General features: G+C 53.2%; 1 protein-coding gene across 12 annotated transcripts in view; it reads right to left on the reverse strand.

The window, feature by feature from the left end:
* Positions 1–21,307, reverse strand: part of SCRIB (scribble planar cell polarity protein) — a 103,223-nt gene that overhangs the window by 32,451 nt on the left and 49,465 nt on the right. For 11 of the 12 annotated variants that reach the window (XM_071581868.1, XM_071581870.1, XM_071581866.1 and 8 more), the window contains 9 exons: positions 16,570–16,659; positions 15,411–15,488; positions 12,681–12,995; positions 11,762–11,842; positions 4,600–4,854; positions 3,538–3,648; positions 2,562–2,738; positions 1,938–2,054; positions 694–882 (listed from right to left, as the gene is read on the reverse strand). In XM_071581868.1, coding sequence (XP_071437969.1) covers positions 694–882; positions 1,938–2,054; positions 2,562–2,738; positions 3,538–3,648; positions 4,600–4,854; positions 11,762–11,842; positions 12,681–12,995; positions 15,411–15,488; positions 16,570–16,659 — 1,413 coding nt within the window. The remainder of the gene's footprint in view (positions 1–693; positions 883–1,937; positions 2,055–2,561; positions 2,739–3,537; positions 3,649–4,599; positions 4,855–11,761; positions 11,843–12,680; positions 12,996–15,410; positions 15,489–16,569; positions 16,660–21,307) is intronic. The other variant, XM_071581872.1, reaches the window with a different exon arrangement.

Consider the following 21,307-nt stretch of genomic DNA (forward strand, 5'->3'; position numbering starts at 1 on the left):
CTTTGCTTTAGTCACAGGAGGACACACTGCTCTGCCTCTCCTGAGATTAGGCCTCTGTTATCCAGGGAGGGGAAGATTTTCTTGTTAATTTTCTCCCCTCTTGCTGGGAGGTTTCTCTGAAAGAGTTTTTGGGAGGTTTCGGGTGATTGAAATCTGTATTATTTGGTTGGGTGACTCAGTAGCTATTCTTGTGAGTTTGTTTTTCCAGGCTAAACACCCCCAGCTCCCTCAGCCTCTCCCCACAGCACTTGTGTTCCAGTCCCTTCTCCAGCCTCGTTGCTCTTCTCTGGCCCCGCTCCAGCCCCTCAATCTCTTTCCTCAACTGAGGGGCCCAGAACTGAACACAACACTCAAGGTGTGGCCTCCCCAAGGCAGAGTCCAGGGGAAGGGTCACTGCCCTGGGCCTGCTGGCCACGCTAGTTTGGATCCAGGGCAGGATCCCATTGGCCTTCTTGGCTACCTGAGCACACTGTTGGCTCCTGTTGAGTTTCCTGTCCCTCAGTCCCCCCAGGTCCCTTTTCTGCCTGGCTGCTCTCCAGCCACTCTGTGCCCAGCCTGGAGCGCTGCAGGGGGTTGTCGTGGCCAAAGTGCAGGACCTGGCACTTGGCCTTACTGAACTTCACCCAGCATTCTGTGAAGGAAGAAGAGGTGGGATTGTGGTCTCTCCAAGGGCACCTGCCTTGCAGTGCTCACCTCGATGGCAGCTGCAGCCTTGGGGTCGAAGCCGTCGCACACCAGCACGAGCAGCGCATCGCCCACGCCCCGGAGGATCTGCACAGCCTCCGTGTGTGTCATTCCCAGCAGGCTCTGATGGTTCACCTCCAGGATCCTCATGCCCACCTTCAGGCGGCCATCCCGGGCTGCAGCCCCAGAGGAGCTCACCTGGAACCAACCAGGAGTGTCACTGGGGAGGTGACAGAGCTCAGAGAGCACAGGGGGACAGAGCGAGAGGGGAACACACATGTGGGGAACAAGCACAGTGAGGCAGGGGAAGCATCTGGAACTGCTGCTGCAGACTCATGGAGAAGTGAGCCACTCACTCAAGGAAAGGAATCATGGAATCATAGAATGGATTGGGTTGGAAAAGACCTCCCAGATCATCCAGTCCAACCCTTGGTCCAACTCCAGTCCCTTTACCAGATCATGGCACTCAGTGCCACGGCCAAGCTCAGCTGAAAAACCTCCAGGGATGGGGAATCCACCCCCTCTCTGGGCAGCCCATTCCAATGCCTGAGCACTCTCTCTGCAAAGAATTTCCTTCTGCTCTCCAACTTCAATTTCCCCTGGCAGAGCTTGAGCCCATCGTGCCCCCTTGTCCTATTGCAGAGTGCCTGGGAGAAGAGACCAACCCCCACCTGGCCACAACTTCCCTTCAGGCAGTTCCAGACAGTGCTGAGGTCACCTCTGAGCCTCCTCTTCTCCAGGCTAAACACCCCCAGCTCCCTCAGCCTCTCCCCACAGCACTTGTGCTCCAGTCCCTTCTCCAGCCTCGTTGCTCTTCTCAGTTGGGTTGGAAGAGACCTCTGAGATCATCAAGTCCAACCCTTGATCCAACCCCACTGTGATCACTCTGGCACTCTGTGCCCTGGGCTGGTGATCACAGTGGGGTTGGATCAAGACATGGTGGATTCTCTGTCCCTGGAGGTGTTTAAGAGGACACTCAGTGCCACCTCCAGTCCCTTCTCCAGCCTCGTTGCTCTTCTCTGGCCCCGCTCTAGCCCCTCAAGATCTTGCCTGAACTGAAGGGCCCAGAACTGCACACAACACTCAAGGTGTGGCCTCCCCAAGGCAGAGTCCAGGGGAAGGGTCACTGCCCTCGTTGGTGGAGGGAGAGTCTCTCTAATTGCTGCACCAAGTGAAAGCAGGGAGAGCACACCCAACAGACCCCCCAGGGATCCCCCTTCTCCTTGCCAGTCCTTGCAGGGCACCTCTGGTACCTTGGAGATGAAGATGCCTTCATCAGTGGGATCAAATGGGTTGCCAGCGTGGCCCTTGGCTCCACCCCGGATGCTGATGCCCAACTTCTCTCCTGGAGCCTTTTCAATGCATATTTCCTGGAAAAACAGAAAAGTGTCCTTGTTACTGGGACAAGTTCACTCTGGGACAGCTGATGGAACACTCTTTGGAGTCTTCATGTTCTGAATGCCCTGAAAAGAGCCTGAATTAATCCCATCCCGCATTTGGCAGTGCATTTCCTTTGGTGAGGCTCTGACCTTTTCTGTTCTGAGAGAACACTCCTTGGAGCATTCATATTCTGAATGCCCTGAAAAAGGGCCTGAATTAATCCCATCCCTCATATGGCAGTTTATTTCCTTTGGTGAGGCTCTGCCCTTTTCTGTTCCCTGTTCAGGTGTGGTCTTTATAGAATCTGGTCATTCTCTAATGAGAATCACCACAGACAAGAGACCCTCACCACTTCCCCACTGGAAAGGTACTTCCAAAGAGACTGGATCCTCCCAAAGGACAAGGAAATTCCAACGAGGACTCTGATTGTGTCCCAGTCCCAGCCCTCCAGCCAGGTAAGAAGTGACCCTGTGTGATTCCCCCCAGCCAGAACCCACCTGCATGCCAGGTGGAGGGGGGTCCCTCCGGACCAGCATGGTGAGCTCCTGGGCATTGGAGAGCAGGGCATTCACGGCCTCCTGGTGGGTGGCATGGCGCAGGTCGATGCCATTCACCTCCAGGATCCTGTCCCCGACACGGAGCCCGCTGCGCGACGCCAGCCCCCGGGGAATGACCTGCAGAGAACCAGCAGCACAACTGGGGAAGGGAATTCCACCATTTCCATCTCCAACTGTGTCCCTGAGCATCCTCCAACACCCTCCTGGCCTGCTTTGACACCTCTCTCTCTGCAGCCAAAGTTCCCCAAGGGGTGACATATCTGGGAACGCTGGCAAAGAATGAAGTGAGATTTGCTTGGAAGTGTCATTCCATAAGTTATTCTCATATTCCCAATTTTGTGTGAACCAATCCTGTTCCAGCTTTGCCATTTTTCTGTCTGTGACAGTAACCAAGGCTGACAGCACCAGTACAAGTCCAGCCCTCACCCAATGCTCTACAGGGAATCCTGAGGGCTACAGAGGGACTAACCATGAAACCAAACCTCTGTTCCTGCTAAAACAAAGGAGTCAGCACAGAAAGGCTGAGACCTGTGAGCATGTGGGCAAGCAGGGATGGTGGAAAAAAGTTAATCTGGCTTTGGGAAGAGCAAATCCTGCTCCCCTGACCTTTCTGCAATGCCAGCATTTTCCCATGACTCATTAAAGTCATGAGGAGCTCAGCAATTTCAGAAGCTTACTGGGATCCCTCCAAAGGGTTTGGCATATGGATTATACAGGTTTGAGGCTTTGGTGTGCCCTTAGATGATCACAGCACCACCAGCATTCCCAGTCCAACCCTTCACACATCCCTCTCCCATCCCTTTATTTCATAAATCCATCCTGCACTTCTGGACTTGAATCAAAACCTTTCACCTTCACACAAATAATCCAACAGCTCAGGAGCCTCCGGGGCTGGATGGATCTCCTGGGACTCTACCTTGGAGATGAAGACCCCTGGCTCATGAATCCCAAAGGGATGGCTGGAGTGGTCACTCCCTCCAACGATGCTGAGGCCCAGGGGACCACCTGCTTTCACCAGGTGAATTTCCTTGAGGGAACAAGAAACAGAGACAAAGGGAATGAGGGATATCACATAAGGACCACAAACACTGAAAACCATGGAGTGAGGGGTGTTTTGATGGGTGAACACCCACAGGATAAGGGGGTTTCCCCATGTGGGACTGTGCATCCTGGAGAAGAGCTGGGAGGGGCTCCAAGAGAGCTGAAGATGGGCTTTGGACAAGGACCTGGGGGGAATGGTTTCACATGGACAGAGGGCAAAGTTAGATGGGATATTGTGAGGACTGAGTGCCATGATCTAGCAATCAAAGTGGGGTTGGATTAAGGGTTGGAGTTGATGATCTCAGAGGTCTCTTCCAACCCAACTGATTCTACAATTCTATGATCCTTCCCTGTGAGGGGGATGAGGTCCTGGCACAGGTTGCCCAGAGAAGCTGTGGATTCCCCATCCATGGAAGTGTTTAAGGCCAGGTTGGATGGGGCTCGGAGCAACCTGGTCTAGTGGCAGGTGTCCCTGCCCAAGGCAGGTGGTGGAACAGGATGGTCTTGCAGTTCCCTTGTGCCCTAAGCTTTCCTTATAGAATCATAGAATTAGTTAGGTTGGAAGAGACCTCTGAGATCATCAAGTCCAACCCTTAATCCAACCCCACTGTGATCACCAGACCATGGCACGTCCAGTCTCATCTTAGACACCTCCAGGGTTGGAGAATCCACCCTGTCCCTGGGCAGACCATTCCAATGCCTGACCACTCTCTCTGTAAAGAATTTCTTCCTGATATCCAACCTAAACCTCCCTTGGCAGAGCTTAAGCTGTGCCTTCTTGTCCTACTGTTGGTTGCCTGAGAGAAGAGACCAACCCACTTTGATGACTCCTCCACATGCCCAGAACCCAGAGAGCCACTCCCCACCACACCACCACGTTTTCCCAATGAAACCCACCCAGGGGGTCCCACCATCCCACCCCCACAGCCACACTCACCTCGATGGGGTACTGATCCTCCAGCCCTTTGGCGAGGTGGTTCCTCTGCGGTGGCGGCTCCTCGGGCGGGCTGTCCCCGGGGCCGGGCGGTGGTGGCGGGGAGTGCATGCGGGCGCGGGGCACTCCGGGTGGGTCCCCCTGGCCGGGCTGCTCCGAGCCCTCTCTCTCTACCAGCAGGACGATGGTGGGGGAGGCCGCGGTAAGCAGTGCTACGGCCTGATCATGCCTGGCTTCTGTCATGTCTACCCCATTGATCTAGAACGACCCGCAAACTCGATGTCAGATCATCTACAGGATGCCCAGTTCAATGTAACTCTAAATCACAGAATCATAGAATGGATTGGGTTGGAAAAGACCTCCCAGATCATCAAGTCCAACCCTTGGTCCAACTCCAGGCCGTTTACCAGATCATGGCACTCAGTGCCACGGCCAAGCTCAGCTGAAAAACCTCCAGGGATGGGGAATCCACCCCCTCTCTGGGCAGCCCATTCCAATGCCTGAGCACTCTCTGCAAAGGATTTTTTTCTGATATCCAACTTCAATTTCCCCTGGCAGAGCTTGAGCCTGTACCCCCTTGTCCTATTGCTGAGTGACTGGATGCATGGTGATGCAGGAAGGATTTTTGACTTTTTTTTAATTTTCACATTTTGTAGATTTTAGGAACACAAGTAGCAAAGTAGATTTTTAGTGGGTTAATATTTCGTTTAATGTCTTTCTATCACTACCCCCAGTCCCAGAACAGGGAGCTAAAATTCTTTAGCTGTTTAGTCTCTGTTTCAAGGTACAAGATTGAAGGGTATCAGAAGAAGATATAAACATGGGGCAGAGTGACCCAGAACACTGGAAAACCTCCAAAAGCCCTTTGTGTGCTGAAGAAGAGGAGGCTGATGAAGAGGGGGTCTCATCGACCTCAAACTCAATTCCTTCTCCTCACCTTTATAATAATGGTCCTTATTTAGTGAAAAAAACTGGTGTACAACAAATGTTAATCAACCCAACATGGTCTCTCAAACAAATCAAATTATTAATGCCAAATGATGTTTCTGTAACCCATCCATCTTGTTCACCCTTCCTGCAAACTTCATATATAGGATGGACCTGTTGGTTAAATAAATGAACCCTTTTCTCCTCCAAACGAGACAGGAGAAATGTAACAGGCATTATTGGAATTCTTAATAGTATAGACTCTGAAATACTAATGGACAAATTAGTCACAATTACCAGTGACTTAACCTCACTCAAAAACCCAATACAATCCTCCCTTTTAACTTTGGGAACTAATCGACAGTTTTTAACAAACATATTGCTCAGCCAAGCCCCCAAGGGACCCCACTGTGCTGGAACACAGCCCTGTGCCCCAAAGCACCTTGTAACTCACTCTGCTCCCTCCTACCTGACAGAGGGGCCTGTGCCCCAAAGCTCCTTGTAACTCACCCTGCTCCCTCCTACCTGGTAAAGGGGCCTGTGTCCCGAAGCACCTTATTCATCCTGTCCCCAAAGCACCTTGTAACTCATCCTGTGCCCCAAAGCACCTTGTAACTCATCCTGATCCCTCCTAGTTAACAAAGGGGCCTGTGCCCCAAAGCACCTTGTAACTCATCCTGTGCCCCAAAGCACCTTCTAACTCATCTTGCTCCCTCCTATCTAACAAAGGGACACAGTGTCCCAAAGCACCTTGTAACTCACCCTGCTCCCTCCTACCTGGTAAAGGGACACAGTGTCTCGAAGCACCTTCTTATTCACCCTGTGCCCCAAAGCACCTTGTAACTCATCCTGATCCCTCCTACTGGCAAAGGGACCTGTGCCCCAAAGCACCTTGTAACTCACCCTGTGCCCCAAAGCACCTTGTAACTCATCCTGATCCCTCCTACTGGCAAAGGGACCTGTGCCCCAAAGCACCTTGTAACTCACCCTGTGCCCCAAAGCACCTTGTAACTCATCCTGCTCCCTTGGCAAAGTGACCTGTGCCCCAAAGCACCTTGTAACTCACCCTGTGCCCCAAAGCACCTTGTAACTCATCCTGATCCCTCCTACTGGCAAAGGGACCTGTGCCCCAAAGCACCTTGTAACTCATCCTGTGCCCCAAAGCACCTTGTAACTCATCCTGCTCCCTTGGCAAAGTGACCTGTGCCCCAAAGCACCTTGTAACTCATCCTGCTTCCTCCTACCTGACAGACGGGGCTGTGCCCCAAAGCACCTTGTAACTCATCCTGTGCCCCAAAGCACCTTCTAACTCACCCTGCTCCCTCTTACCTGGCAAAAGGACCTGTGCCCCAAAGCACCTTGTAACTCATCCTGCTCCCTCCTAGTTAACAAAGGCACCTGTGCCCCAAAGCACCTTCTAACCCACTCTGCTTCCTCCTACCTGGCAAAGGGGCCTGTGCCCCAACGCACCTTGTAACTCACCCTGCTCCCTTCTCCCTGGCAAAGGGACACAGTGCATGCTCATTCCCACCTGACCCCAATCCCCTTCCTAAGCAGCTTTCCTACCCCATTCCCACCTTCCCTGCACACCTGGTGCCTTGGAGCACCACAGAGGCTCCAGGGAACCCACAGAGACCAGGTGTGATGCTCCACCTCCTGTAGCAAACCCAGCTGGGCCTGGGCAATGCTGCAGCTCACCCAGGAGAACACTCAGCACTCCTTGGCATCCCATTCCATCTTCCCTGCAGTGAAAGAATGGGACCAAACATCTCAATATGGGAGAACCCAAAACAGCAGTTCCCAGCCTTGATGCCACAGCACATGGATGTGCTGGAGCACCTGCTGCATTGTCACCAGGCCACCTGCCCTTATCAGCCACCCAAAGCCCAGAAACAGACAGTGAAGGCATGATCTGATGGGTGACAGGACCTGTGCTGGGCAAGGTCATGGCAGCCCAGGGAAGATGCCAGTTCTAAGGCATTAAAGGTGATCCCAGGTACAGAGAGACGTGGAATCACAGAGAGCCTTTGCTACAAAATTAAGATTTAAAACAGCTTCCCTAGAAACTCAAAGGACCAGAGGGATGCCACTGTTCTCCATGAATGTATGAGGGGCAGAAACCCCAGCACCAAGCTGGAAGAACACTGCCAAAAACTTGCCAGGAAAAAGCTGAAGCTGAAAATTAAAAAGGTTTCCAGTCATTGGGTTCTAGAAAAGCTTTCCAAAATGACCAACGAGGACATGAAAATGGCACCTGCCAAGATGGGGGTTGATTAGCTCACAAAACAATGTGAATTGAGATCAGCTCAGTTAAAACTTGGTTTAATAATGTCCAAGGTCATGGGTTCAATCCCCTATGTGGGCCATTGACTTAAGAGCTGGACTTGATGATCCTTGTGGGTCCTTCCAACTCAGAATAGTCTGGGATTGTGTGACTGTAACAGCCACAGCAAGTGGGCTTTGTAGTCCAATTCCTCACAACCTGATTCCCAGGAATATCATTGTTGCTCCCCAGCTCCTTCCCAGAGAGCAGTTTTTGCACTGAGCTGACACACACAGCCTGACAGGGTTTTGTCCAGAACCCGAGACACCCCCAGCAACCACCCAGCTGGTCCTGTTCCACCCACAGTCGCAGGTGCTGCTGCCCTTGTGAGACATGAAAGGAGAACCACAAGCAGCCCTGGGCTGTGCTGGAAGCTCTGAGCCCACAGTGTACCCTGCTGAGGGGACTGTCCCCACAGGACGCCTCTGGCAACAACCAGAAGGATGTGAAGGCAGCAGCTGGCATATGCCCGTGGGAAGAGGAAGGATGAGAAGGACCTGGGGAGTGGCTGCTGAGCACAGGAGACAAGGCAGCAAGCAGGAAAGATAATCAATTAACCACAAAGGTGCACAGACCTTAAGGGAAGGCAAGAAACAGAGAGAGGGCATGGACACTCCAGGATGGATCATTAAAGGAATCACCCACATCAGGGAAGGGTGAGCAAACTCAGCAGTTGATCCACAGAGACAAAGGAGATTATAAGGGGTTATCTCAGCACTTCCAGCTCTTCCAACTGGCTGTAGGAAGCTTTAAGGTGGGTTGTGGGAACATGCAGCACTTATTATGGGATGCTTGGCATAAGGGACACGGGACTGGTTCAGGATGAGAGAAGAGGAAGTAGAAATGCTGAGGGTGGAGAACAAGAGGCTGCTGGTCTGTGCTGGTCTGGCCTGATCACCACACCTGCTCTGCCTTCTCCCCACATTCTGTATTTACTGTGCCAGTTCACTCCGTTCTGGGTACATGTGAGAGCTACTGGTAAAATTCAAGCTGAACTAGCCAGCAAGCAGGAACCCAAAAGGTGGGGGGAGCCAAGAGCTGGTTCAGAAGCTGGATGAAAGGCTCTGGGTCTCACCAAAGAGCCTTGAAGACCTTGATGTTTGAGCTGGCGACCTACAGACATGAGCATTTACCTGAGGGAGGGAAGGAGTGCACCTGTAAAGGTATTACCCCCTTCCTGCCTGTGTGAATGTGGGGCCAGCCATGTCAGCAGTGGGTTCCACCTTGGAAATCTGCACTTATCCCTGCAGATGGCTGGGCCTGGGAGCAGGGAAAGCAGCAGCCAGATGTCCACAGGAGTGGGAAGGGAGGATCCCTCAGATGGTTAACAAAGGTGACATGGAAGAGAAACTTGGCCTTGGATTCTCTCACCAGATCAAGGCCCAACATAATCAATGACTTGGAACAGGATGATCTTTAAGATCCCATCCAACTCAAGCCTTGCTCTGACTCTGTGACTCTAAAATGATACTCCACAGACACACCTGCTGCAGCATCACCCACTCTTGATTTCTCACATCCCTCTGCTATTTTCTGGCCCCTGACAAGATGAGAGTGGTCAGTGGGTGTCAGACCAGAAGGGCTCAGTGTTCCCTCCCCAGTAGGACTCCCAGAGTGCAGCAGAGTGTAATATCATGTGTAACAGCCCTGGATGCACTTCATCCAGTTAATTCTCCATTCCCTGGCAATCCTGGTGCCCTCAAAGCCTTTGGGCAGCTCATTTTCTGTAGCCTTTATCCAGTAAGGCCAGCCCTGCAGTGTGGCCCTCTGAGTGCCCAAAAGGTCTCTGTTCTCTCCCTGCTCCACACACTTCTCTGTATGCCAGGGAATTACACTACCTGGCAAATCTCTCAGGGCTCAAACTGCCTCATTAGGACTCCAAATGTCACCTACCACTGTCCTAAGTCTCCCCAGAATCAGTTTTCTATAGTCTATTCCCAGTCCTGTCCAAAAAAAACATCTGCTCTTATTATTGCTTCAAATCCTGCATCTTCCCTGCTGGATTCCCATTCCACAACTCCAACTCTCTGACATTGCCCCTGGTAGCTCCCTGCCCTGTGTCTTTCCCCACAAAAAGGACTCCCAAGAGACACAGGAGTACAGGAATTTTGGGAGTGAGTGTCACTGGGTAGTTTTGGGGGGGTGTTAATTCAGAGGGGAGACCCAGGCTGGGCTCTTCAATCCATGTGCTCAAAGCTCCTTTAGGAAAGTCAAAGGAGCAACCCTGGTCCTTCCTCTGTGGAAAGGTCCAGGAAGGTTTAGAACACAGGGAAAGAGCAGGAAACTGTGCTTTGTTTCCCTAAGAAAATAAGAATCCTTGGTAAAGTGAGAGCTGAGGCATGACCAGGAGACCATGGGTTGGTTCAGAAACAGGCCTTGCCTGCAGGACTCATGAGCCCAGCACCCAACAAGGGCCCTGCCCTTCCCCATGCAGGTACAGAGAACACTGCAGTCTGCACCCACATCCCAGGAATCACTGCACCCTGGAGCCTTTCCAATCAAAATGGGCAGTCACTGCTTCAAAAGGGTGTGGAAAACAGGCTCAGAAATTATGGGAATAGTCCAGTGAGTGCTCTCCTGGAAAATAATAACCTGCAGCTCCTGCTGAGTTCATCAGAGCTGAGCACAGGTCTGAGCTGGAACTGGTGCTCAGCACCAAACCTGGGTGGCCACCAAACCTGGCACAAGTTCAGATGGGACCACCCTGGGGGTGTTGGCACTAAGGACCGCAAGGCCTCAGCCATGTCAAAATCCAGCACAAAATACAAGCCCTGAACTCTGTAGGCCCTGAGCCCACACATCCCAGCTGGAATTCACAGCAAGCTATTACTAGGGAATTAGATCTGCTTTTCCTATAAAGCTGCCCATAGATATAAATAGAGCTGCTGAAGGGGGGTGGAGAGAGGTTTGACTTCTGACTCTGTTCTGAAGTTTTCTGTCTCCTTCTTGCCACAGGTAGAACAAAGCAACCCCAAATGCTGGGTCTCAGTCCTGACTCTACACCAGGGAGCAATAAAACATGAACAAACCCAAAATAATTCAGTCTATGTGGCACCAAACAGGGGTCAGGGCTTGATTTTGGGAGGAGTGAGGAGCACCAGCAAGGAGTGAGTGATGCTCTACCAGTTCAGGTCTCCTGCCAAGACACCAATGTTAGACCTGGGCCTGAGCTCTGCTAAAATGTGCCTGAGCAAACCCAACACAGCCCCAGCCCAGGGATAGAGCAGACAGAAGCCAGCACTGACGAGGCTGTCTCAGTGTTTACTCACGCCAGCGCTGTGGTAACACATGCTCTTACCACAGCAGCTGGGCCAGAAACCCACCACCAGCACCAGGATGCAGGAGCTGCCCCTTGGAGGCGACATGCGAGCGTGGGAGGAGGGTGGGGAGGCTCAGAAGGGGCTCCTTGCAGGAGGGGAGCGAGGGACAGGAGGCAGAGACACGAGGTTAGAGCAGTGAGATCTGCACAGACAGGATGGGAAACTGGGGCCAGAGTTCTGAGTGAAGCAGGGGAGCACTGGGCTACCCCTGCCCTGCTCCACAGCACCTGTGGGTAGTGCCCTCTGCTCCAGCTCAAGATGAATCTGCTGTGCCCCAGAGGGCTCCATCCCTTCCACCTGCCACGGCAGAGCCCCCTGGGCTGTTCCCCAGGCTCTGGGGCAGTGCTGGATGCCACCTCTCTCCATGCCATTCCATGTGAAGCACTCACACACACAGAACCTTTGGGAAAAGGGGAGGTGTAACTGCACCCACCACCCATCATGAACAAGATAAACCCACACACATTAAATGCTCCCCAAAAAGGCTTGGGAGCTGAAAAAAGCCCCCCAAATCCAGCATGAGTGACAGAGCAGGAGTCTCTGCATGAGGGAGGGCACAGGGCTGAGTCAGCCCCCTCCCTGCACACCCACTCACCGAGATGACCCGGTCTCCGACGTGCAGGATCCCGTCCCGGTGGGCTGCACCGCCCTCCGCGATCCGGGAGATGAAGATCCCCTGGAGCACAGTCAGGAGGGTCAGAGCAGCTCAGGTTTCCCCTCACCTGGGCCTGGCTCTCCAGACCTGTTCCTGGATGCTAAGCAGGTCCCACCCAGTCCTCTTCCCTGCACAGACCCTTCCCCTGCCCTGGTGCTTCCCGTTTGTGCCCCACTCCACACAAACCCTCTGCTCCCAGAGTCACTGGCAGCAAAGCCTCCCTGAGGCCCAGAGCCTGGAATATGTGCCAAGAGGGCAGCAGCAGGATTAGATGTCACTGGCAGAGATTGGGAGGCCCATCCCCCCCTCCTTCTATAAAAAAGAGGGACAGGAACTTTGGAAAAGGGCCTGGAGTGATGGGACAAGGGAAACAGCTTCACATGAACAGAGGGCAGGGTTAGATGGGATATTATGAAGAAATTCTTCCCTATGAGGACGGGGTGGCCCTGGAACAGGTTGCCCAGATCAGCTGTGGCTGCCCCATCCCTGGAAGTGTCCAAGGACAGGTTGGACGGGGCTTGGAGCAACCTGGGATAGTGGAAGATGTTCCTGCCCATGGCAAGGGCGGCAGAACAAAGTCAGCTTTTGGGTCCCTTCCCACCCAACCCATTCCAGGGTTTCTTCCCTGAATTAAGAGCAGATCCTGGCTCTCAGATCCAGAATTAAGAGCAGATCCTGGCTCTCAGATCCAGAATTAAGAGCAGATCCTGGCTCTCAGATCCAGAATTAAGAGCAGATCCTGGCTCTCAGATCCTGAATTAAGAGCCGATCCTGACTCTACCAGACCCACCATCCCTGAGCCAAAGCTGCATGCCCAGGGGTGAGGACAGCCCAAGGACTCCAGGGGATCAGGACTCACCGTGTCCCCAGCCCGGTATGGTGTGGAGCCCTTGCCGCCCGCGATGCTGAAGCCGAGGCCCTTCTCGTTGCGCATGAGGCAGGTGGAGAACCTCTCGGTGCCGGCGGGGGCCTCGGGGCGCTCGGGGAAGCGCAGCCCCCCACGCCGCTCCCGAGGGCTGTAATCGTCCTCGGGGCGCAGCGCGGTGACGGTGATGGCGTTCTCCGGCTCCACCATCCGCTCCCGCAGCACCGTCATGGACACGGAGCTGCCCGAGCCACGCAGAGCCTCCACGGCCACGTGGTGCTCGGCACAATGCAGGGCCACACCGTTCACCTGGGCACAGAGAGAGCAGGGACAGGCTGTTCACCTGGGCACGCACAGGGCAGGGACACGCCACTCACCTGGGTACACACAGGGCAGGGACACACCATTCACCTGGGCATAGAGAGAGCAGGGACAGCCTCACCTGGGCACACACAGAGCAGGGACACCCCACTCACCTGGGCACACACAGAGCAGGGACACACCATTCACCTGGGCACACACAGGGTAGGGACACGCTACTCACCTGGGCACACACACCATTCACCTGGGCACACACAGAGCAGGGACACACCACTCACCTCGGCACAGAGAGACCAGGAACAGGCTGTTCACCTGGGCACACACAGGGCAGGGACAGCCTCACCTGGGCACACACAGGGTAGGGACACGCCACTCACCTGGGCACACAGACACGCCATTCACCTGGCACACACAGGGCAGGGACACGCCATTCACCTGGGCACACAGACACGCCATTCACCTGGGCACACACAGGGCAGGGACAGTCTCACCTGGGCACACACAGGGCAGGGACACGCCACTCACCTGGGCACACACAGAGCAGGGGCACACCACTCACCTGGGCACACACAGGGCAGGGACAGCCTCACCTAGGCACACACAGGGCAGGGACATGCCATTCACCTGGGCACACACAGGGCAGGGACATGCCATTCACCTGGGCACAGACAGGGCAGGGACACGCCATTCACCTGGGCACAGACAGGGCAGGGACACACCATTCACCTGGGCACACACAGGGCAGGGACACACCATTCACCCAGGCACACACAGAGCAGGGACAGCCTCACCCGGGCACACACAGGGCAGGGGCAGCCTCACCTCACACACAGCTCCAGCCTCATCTCACAAACAGCTCCAGACTCACCTCACAAACAGCTCCAGCCTCAACCACCCCAAGGGAAGCACCTCAGCCCCTGCAGAGCTCGGCTGGCACCTTGTGCCCACAGGTGTGCCCAGACCTCCAGGAAGTTTCCCTGCACTCCCACCTGCCCATCCAAGGCCAGGAAAGTACAATAAAGGCTTTTTCAGTGGAATTCTCCACACACAGGGAGCTCCAGCTTCCCTACACCTGTACCATCCCTGCAGGGAATAAGCTCTCAGACAAACACACCCACCCCAACCAGCTCCACCAACAAACTCAGCACAGCTGGGGTCAACACAACTCTTTGTTCACCTTCCCCACACACCAAAACACCTTCAGTGTGTCAGTCCCTTGGTTTGGGGAAGGTCATGGAGCAGCTCTTGAGTGTGGCACGTACAGGACAACCAGGGAATCCGGTCCAGCCAGCCTGGGGTTGTGACAGGCAGGTGGGAGGTAGGGCCTGACCAACCTGATCTCCTCCTGTGACCAGGTGACCCACTCAGCAGGTGAGGGAAAAGCTGTGGATGCATCTGCCTGGACTTCAGTAAAGCTTTTGATGCCATTTCCCACAACACTCTCCTGAGAAACTGGCTGCTCATGAGCTGGTGTGTGCCCCAGGTTTGTCCAGGTGGGCAAGAAAGTCAGTGGCTTGTACCATCCACAGTGTGGCCACAGGACCAGGGCAGTTCTTGTCCCCCTTTGCTGAGGCATCTCCAGTCCTGGGGTCATTTTGGGCTGCTCATGAGAAGGGCATTGAGAGGCTGGAGAGTGTTCAGGAAAGGGAACAGAGCTGGGGAAGGGTCTGGAGCACAAGGAGTGGCTGAGGGAGCTGAGGGGGCTCAGCCTGGAGAAAAGGAGGCTCAGGAGGACCTCAGAGCCCCTTCCAGTACTTATTGGGGCTCCAAGAGAGCTGGAAGGAGCCTCTGGACAAGGGCCTGGAGTGACAGGTTATGGGGGAATGGCTTCCCACTGCCAGAGGGCAGGGTTAGGTGGGATACTGGGAAGGAATTCTTCTCTGTGAGGGTGTGGAGGCCCTGGAATAGGTCAGAGAAGTTGTGCTGCTCCCACTCCTGGAAGTGTCCAAGACCAGGCTGGATGAGGCTTGGAGCAACCTGGGCTAGGGGAAGGCATGGGGTGGAACTGAGTGGAGTTTAAGGTCCCTTTCCACCCAAACCATTCCATGATTCTATGAGAACAGACATATGACTCCCTGGGTAAGAAGTTATTCTACAAGGTCCACTTTTGCCCAACCCAGATGTGCAGAGCTCAGGCCACAGGGGATGTTCTTCTTCCCATCTGGGTCACACAACATTTCAGAGCTGGGGGAGAGTGAAGAGAGGAGCAATTCTGTCCTTATAAAGCAGCAAAAGATTCACAGCGACATTAATTAAACAACTAACTCTGAGCCAGAGGATTTTTGTTTTGCTCTTGCACAGCTCCTCATGCTTTGGCCTAAAATGTGTGTGATAAATTATCTTTCTCCCTCCACTCAAAGTCATCAAGAAGCACTTGTTTTGTCACAGGATCCAGGTCCTCACCTCCAGCAGCTTGTCCCCAACACGGACACCTGCACGAGCTGCAGGACCCTCTTCAGACACACGGGAAATAAAGATGCCCTGGAAAAAGAAACCACCTGTTAGAAGTGGAGCCCATTTCTCAACCCTCTGGAGTGCAGAGACCTCTCCATCTTCTCAGTTCCAGGGAGAGGGTCAGTCCCTGGCCAGCCCTGGGATGTGGGGACATGGTAAGCACAGCACCCTGTTCAGGAGATGGGAAAAGGGGACAGAAAATCCACTGGGGGTGACACAGGGGACAGAAACCCCAATGAAGGGCAACCCCCAAGTGACAGAGGGGACAGAAGACCCACTGCAGGGCTGCCCCCAGGTGACACAGGGGACATAAGTCCCATTGCAGGGCTACCCCCAGGTCACACAGGAGACCATGGAGTTAATCCGTTTCCAGCAGGATCAGAATGTGATGCAGCTGATGCCACCAGGTGTGGGACAACTCCATACTCTTTGCCCTGTGAATCCTGTGCCCCAGGACACAGGTAGGAAGGAACCTGCTGTTCCCATGGTCACTCCAGGTCAAGACCAGCCAGTCCCACTGACCTCCTGCTTTGGAAGGAGCAACAAGGCTGGAGAATGGACTGGAGCACAAGTCCTATGGGAAGAGGCTGAGGGAGCTGGGAGTGTTTAGCCTGGAGAAGAGGAGGCTCAGAGGTGACCTCAGCACTGTCTGGAACTCCCTGAAGGGAAGTTCTGGCCAGGTGGGGCTTGGTCTCTTCTCCCAGGCACTCAGCAATAGGACAAAGGGGCACGATGGGCTCAAGCTCTGCCAGGGGAAATTGAAGTTGGAGAGCAGAAAAAACTTCTTTGCAGAGAGAGTGCTCAGGGATTGGAATGGGCTGCCCAGAGAGGGGGTGGATTCCCCATCCCTGGAGGTTTTTAAACAGCTTGGCCGTGGCACTGAGTGCCATGATCTGGTAAAGGGCCTGGAGTTGGACCAAGGGTTGGACTTCATGATCTCGGGGGTCTTTTCCAACCCAATCCATTCCATGATTCCATGACCCAGGGCTGCTCCCACCTGGCCCTAAAAGCCCACACAGCCAAAATAAATGGACACCCAACCTCCAGCTACAGACAAGCAGTCCCTGAAAAAGCAGGTGCCTCGGCAGTGGCACAGCCCAGGTCTTACCTCATCGTCCCCCTTATAGGGGGTGGAGCCCTTGCCCCCCGCGATGCTGATGCCCAGCCCCCCTGTCTGCCGCACGATGGTCAGAGTCAGCTGGAAGCAGAAGGGACAGTGGTTACGGGTCAGTGCAGAGCAGGGAGCGGCCAAAACATCTCCAGCAGCAAGGGACAACTTCTTAAGGAATAAATTACAACCCCAAGTGATCTGCTTGTGTGTTGGGCCAGTTGTGGCACATCTGGGTCAGCCGTGGCACCTCTGGGTCAGCTGTGGCACCTCTGGGTGAGCCATGGCACATCTGAGTCTGCCGTGGCATCTCTGGGTGAGTCGTGGCAAATCTGGGTGAGCCATGGCAAATCTGGGTCAGCTGTGGCAAATCTGGGTGAGCTGTGGCACCTCTGGGTGAGCCATGGCAAATCTGGGTGAGCTGTGGCACCTCTGGGTGAGCCGTGGCAAATCTGGGTCAGCTGTGGCACCTCTGGGGGAGCCATGGCACATCTGAGTCTGCCGTGGCACCTCTGAGTCAGCCATGGCATCTCTGGGTGAGTCGTGGCAAATCTGGGGGAGCCATGGCAAATCTGGGAGAGCTGTGGCAAATCTGGGGGAGCTGTGGCAAATATGGGTGAGCCGTGGCAAATATGGGGGAACCATGGCACCTCCGGGTGAGCCGTGGAACATCAGGGTGAGCCATGGCACATTTGAGTGAGCCATGGCACATCTGGGGGAGTCATGGCACATGTGAGTGAGACATGGCACCTCTGGGTGAGCTGTGGCAAATCTGAGTGAGCCTTGGCAAATCTGGGTGAGCCATGATACCTCTGGGCCAGCTGTGGCACACCTGGGTGAGCCGTGGCACCTCTGGGTGAGCTGTGGCAAATCTGGGGGAGTCATGGCACCTCTGGGTGAGCTGTGGCACCTCTGGGGGAGCCATGGCAGCTCTGGGTGAGCCATGGCAAATGTGGGGGAACCATGGCAAATTGGGGTCAGCCATGGTACCTCCCGGTGAGTCCTGGCATCTCTGGGTGAGCCGTGGCAAATCTGGGTGAGCCATGGTAAATCTGGGTGAGCCATGGTAAATCTGAGGGAGTCATGGCACCTCTGGGTGAGCCGTGGCACCTCTGGGTCAGCCTTGGCAAATCTGGGTGAGCCCTGGCACCTCTGGGTGAGCCATGGCAAAACTGGGTGAGCTGTGGCACCTCTGGGTGAGCCGTGGCACCCACAGCACGGAGGCACCACTGCCACAACACATGGAACACACAAACCCCTTTCCATGGCTGAGTCAGGACCCAACAGTCAGTTTGCCCACAGTGGACACATCAGAAGGAGATTCCACCACAATGCAAACTGGACTGGCTCATGGAACCACCCGGTTCACATCACAGCCCAGCTCTACCCTTTGGGATTAATTCCATCGGCCACTGGGAGATTCCAAGTCACCCCAGGATAGGAGGGCACTTTGTCCAGAATACTCTGGAACAGATACTTGGCTTTGAAAATCAACACATGACTCCCAAAACCCCCTCAGCTCTGTCCAGCAGGCTCATTCCTCTGCTCTCCTGTGCCCTGGCTGCTCAGCATTGCAGCAAACCAACCCAGAAGTCTCTTCTCCTTCCTACCTCCCACCTCTACATACCCAATTATGCACATTGCAATAGCTGGTCAAACTTGACCTGAAGCTGCTTCTATTCAGGACACCAGCAGGAACCATCCACATTGCCACAGTCATGAGAAGGAAGGCAGGGAGCATGTGGTAGGATACAGGGAAAGGAATAGGACAGACAGGATCCTTTCAGAGCAAAGGACCAAGTTGCTGGTGAGGTAAGTGACAGAGAGCCAAATTTCCTGTCCTCCAGATGTCACCACTCTGAAAACAAGGCCCAGGATGGAGAGTGGCTGCTGCAGAGTGTCAAAATGAGCTCCAGTGGCCACAGTGTGGGCAGCAAAGGGAGCAGGAGACTTGCCTTCCTTCACCCCTCCCTTCCAACCCCCCTTCACTTCTACAATGACAGAAGCAACAGCCTGTGGAGCTTCACACTCTGCTAAGTTGAAACCAAAAACCAAACCAAAAAACCATTGCACCACCAAAAATCCACCACACTCTGCTAAGTTTAAACCAAAACTCAAACCAAAAAAACCACCAAAAAACCAAACTGAGGTGCTCTCATAGTTCCTTTGGTACCCAGTCAACAGCACAGCAGGACACACTGGGATCTTCCCATGGAAATCCCTCATTCCAGACCCACCAGCAGTCCATTATCTCCACTGCAAGACCCAGAGATTGAGTAAAATCCAAGACAAGGTTTATCAAGGTGAGACATCAATGGGGTAGTGATGAGAAAACCCAACTCAAACCAGCTCCAGACAAGACAAATGCTTCTTACATGACCAAGTCTTTTAGGAACTAATGAAAAAATCCACATTTTAACTTAGAGAGGCACTACAAATGCTCTAAAGACTCATATCTGTGTTGTTCAAGAAGCATTCAGAAAATGCCCTCAGGCATAAGGTGGGATTTTGGGACTGTCCTGTGCAGGGCCAGGAACTAGACTTGATGATCCTGGTGATAAGGAGATTCTGTGATTCCATATTCAAGACAAAAACTTCCAAAAATGATGGAAAACCAGGTCTCCAGGAAAGAATTAGAGAGCAGTCTAATAGCGGGTTCCTGGCATTTCCTAGGAAGGCAGATGATGGTTCTGCTCAGTGCCTGAATCTATGGGACAGGATCACGATTTCTGATGAGGATTGAGGACTGTGTGATGTCGCTGGTCACAGAAAGTCACTCCCAGCTGCATGGGAAGCTGATTGTGTAAAGCAGCTGAAAGATAAACCACAAGCTCCCTGATTTCACACATTCAGGAAACCAAACTGGAAACTTGCCAGAAAAGCCAAATGGCCTGAGGGGGAAGAACGTTCACTGAAAAGCAAAAGGAGGAACCAAACTTGTTAGACACTGAGAGAAAAGGCAGCAAAAGGTCTTGAACTGGACGTAAATACATTTAGGCTGGAAAGAAGATTTTAAACTCCCCAAGCAAATCAGTTTTACCATAAAACCAGAGTGGTGAGGAACTGAACTGGTGGTGTTTGAAGTCTATGCAAAGAGTAACTGATGTGAATATGAACCTGAGGAGGAAGGTCCTGGATCCAGCAACCTTCACATTGCAGCCCAAGCTGCTTCTTGCACTAAACCCAGAAGTTCTTTGTTCCCCAAAGCTCTTCTGCCCTAAGGCTGTTCCACACCTGCCTGGACTGCCATGAAGAGGAGAAGCCTGGAGAAGAGGAGGCTCAGAGGTGACCTCAGCACTGTCTGGAACTGCCTGAAGGGAAGTTCTGGCCAGGTGGGGGTTGGTCTCTTCTCCCAGGCACTCAGCAATAGGACAAGGGGGCACGATGGGCTCAAGCTCTGCCAGGGGAAACTGGAGATCAGAAAAAAATTCTTTGCAGAGAGAGTGCTCAGGCATTGGAATGGGCTGCCCAGAGAGGGGGTGGATTCCCCATCCCTGGAGGTTTTTCAGCTGAGCTTGGCCGTGGCACTGAGTGCCATGATCTGGTAAAGGGACTGGAGTTGGACCAAGGGTTGGACTTGATGATCTGGGAGGTTTCTTCCACTCCAACTGATTCTATGACTCAAGGGACAAAGCTTGGAGCTGTCACACTTCAGAGCTGCTGAAAGACGAAGTTTTTTCTCCACATGCACCGATGAGGTTCAAGGGCTTCAGAAGACAGCAAGTTTTGTCAACAGGGGCATTGATCTGTAACAGATTGTACATGTGGGTGCACATAACTGGGGTCAGTGTTGGGCCCCTCATGACAAGAAAGACACTGAAATACTGATGCGTGTCCAGAGAATAAGAACAGAGCTGGGGAAGGGTCTGGAGGACCAGGAGCTTCTCAGGGAGCTGGCAGGGTTGATGATATCTGGACAGAGGAGTAACTGTGAAACTTGTGGCTCTTACCAGGCACAGAAACAGCTCTTGTGAAAAACAGCTGAATTTTATGAAAATCAGGTCTCTCAAAACCCAAACTGTTTTATTCTGACAAGACTCCAGACTTGGCTGAAGTGAAGATTCACTAAGCAGACTTGAGTAAAATATGGAATTCGTGATCCAAGCCCTGGCACTGACACCACCTGATGATGGTTCAGGTGTGCATTGCACAAGCCAAGAACCAGGTAAGAGTCACCAGGGAAGAACCTTTGCTGAGATGCATCAGACCTGGTCTTACTTCAGATCAGACAGAATTGAAACAGTTCTGCATGAGAGAAAGTTGGGAGGGGAGACTGACCCTTTTTATGCCATTAATAATTTTATAAAGAAGATTATTCAATGCTTGTAACCACAAAGGAATTAGAGCTATTCAGTGGAATTCAACAGCATTACCTAATGTAAAAAAATGATTTTCAACATAAAACTCTACTAAATTACATAATTTATTGCCACTAAATTCTGTGGAAATGTATAAAAGGGATGGGAGAAATCAGACAACTTCATGGATGGCACAAAGAGAAATCCTGATCCACAGATTGCCAGGAGCTGGATACCCATTAGTGGAAGGATCCTTGTCTTCTGCTGAGGTCTGTGCTCCCCAAGCCCCAGAGAAGGCCCCTCATTCCCCATCACTTTACACTGACAGCACATTCAGACAGTGTAATATAAACGTGTCACTTCATGTCACATCAGAGCCTCAAGGTTCAGGTTGGACAATAGAATAATTTCTTCTGGAAAGGCTGGTTAGGCAGGAAGGG

This window comes from Pithys albifrons, unplaced genomic scaffold, assembly GCF_047495875.1.
Source record: "Pithys albifrons albifrons isolate INPA30051 unplaced genomic scaffold, PitAlb_v1 scaffold_45, whole genome shotgun sequence".
In the NCBI taxonomy this organism is placed as follows: Eukaryota; Metazoa; Chordata; class Aves; order Passeriformes; family Thamnophilidae; genus Pithys; species Pithys albifrons.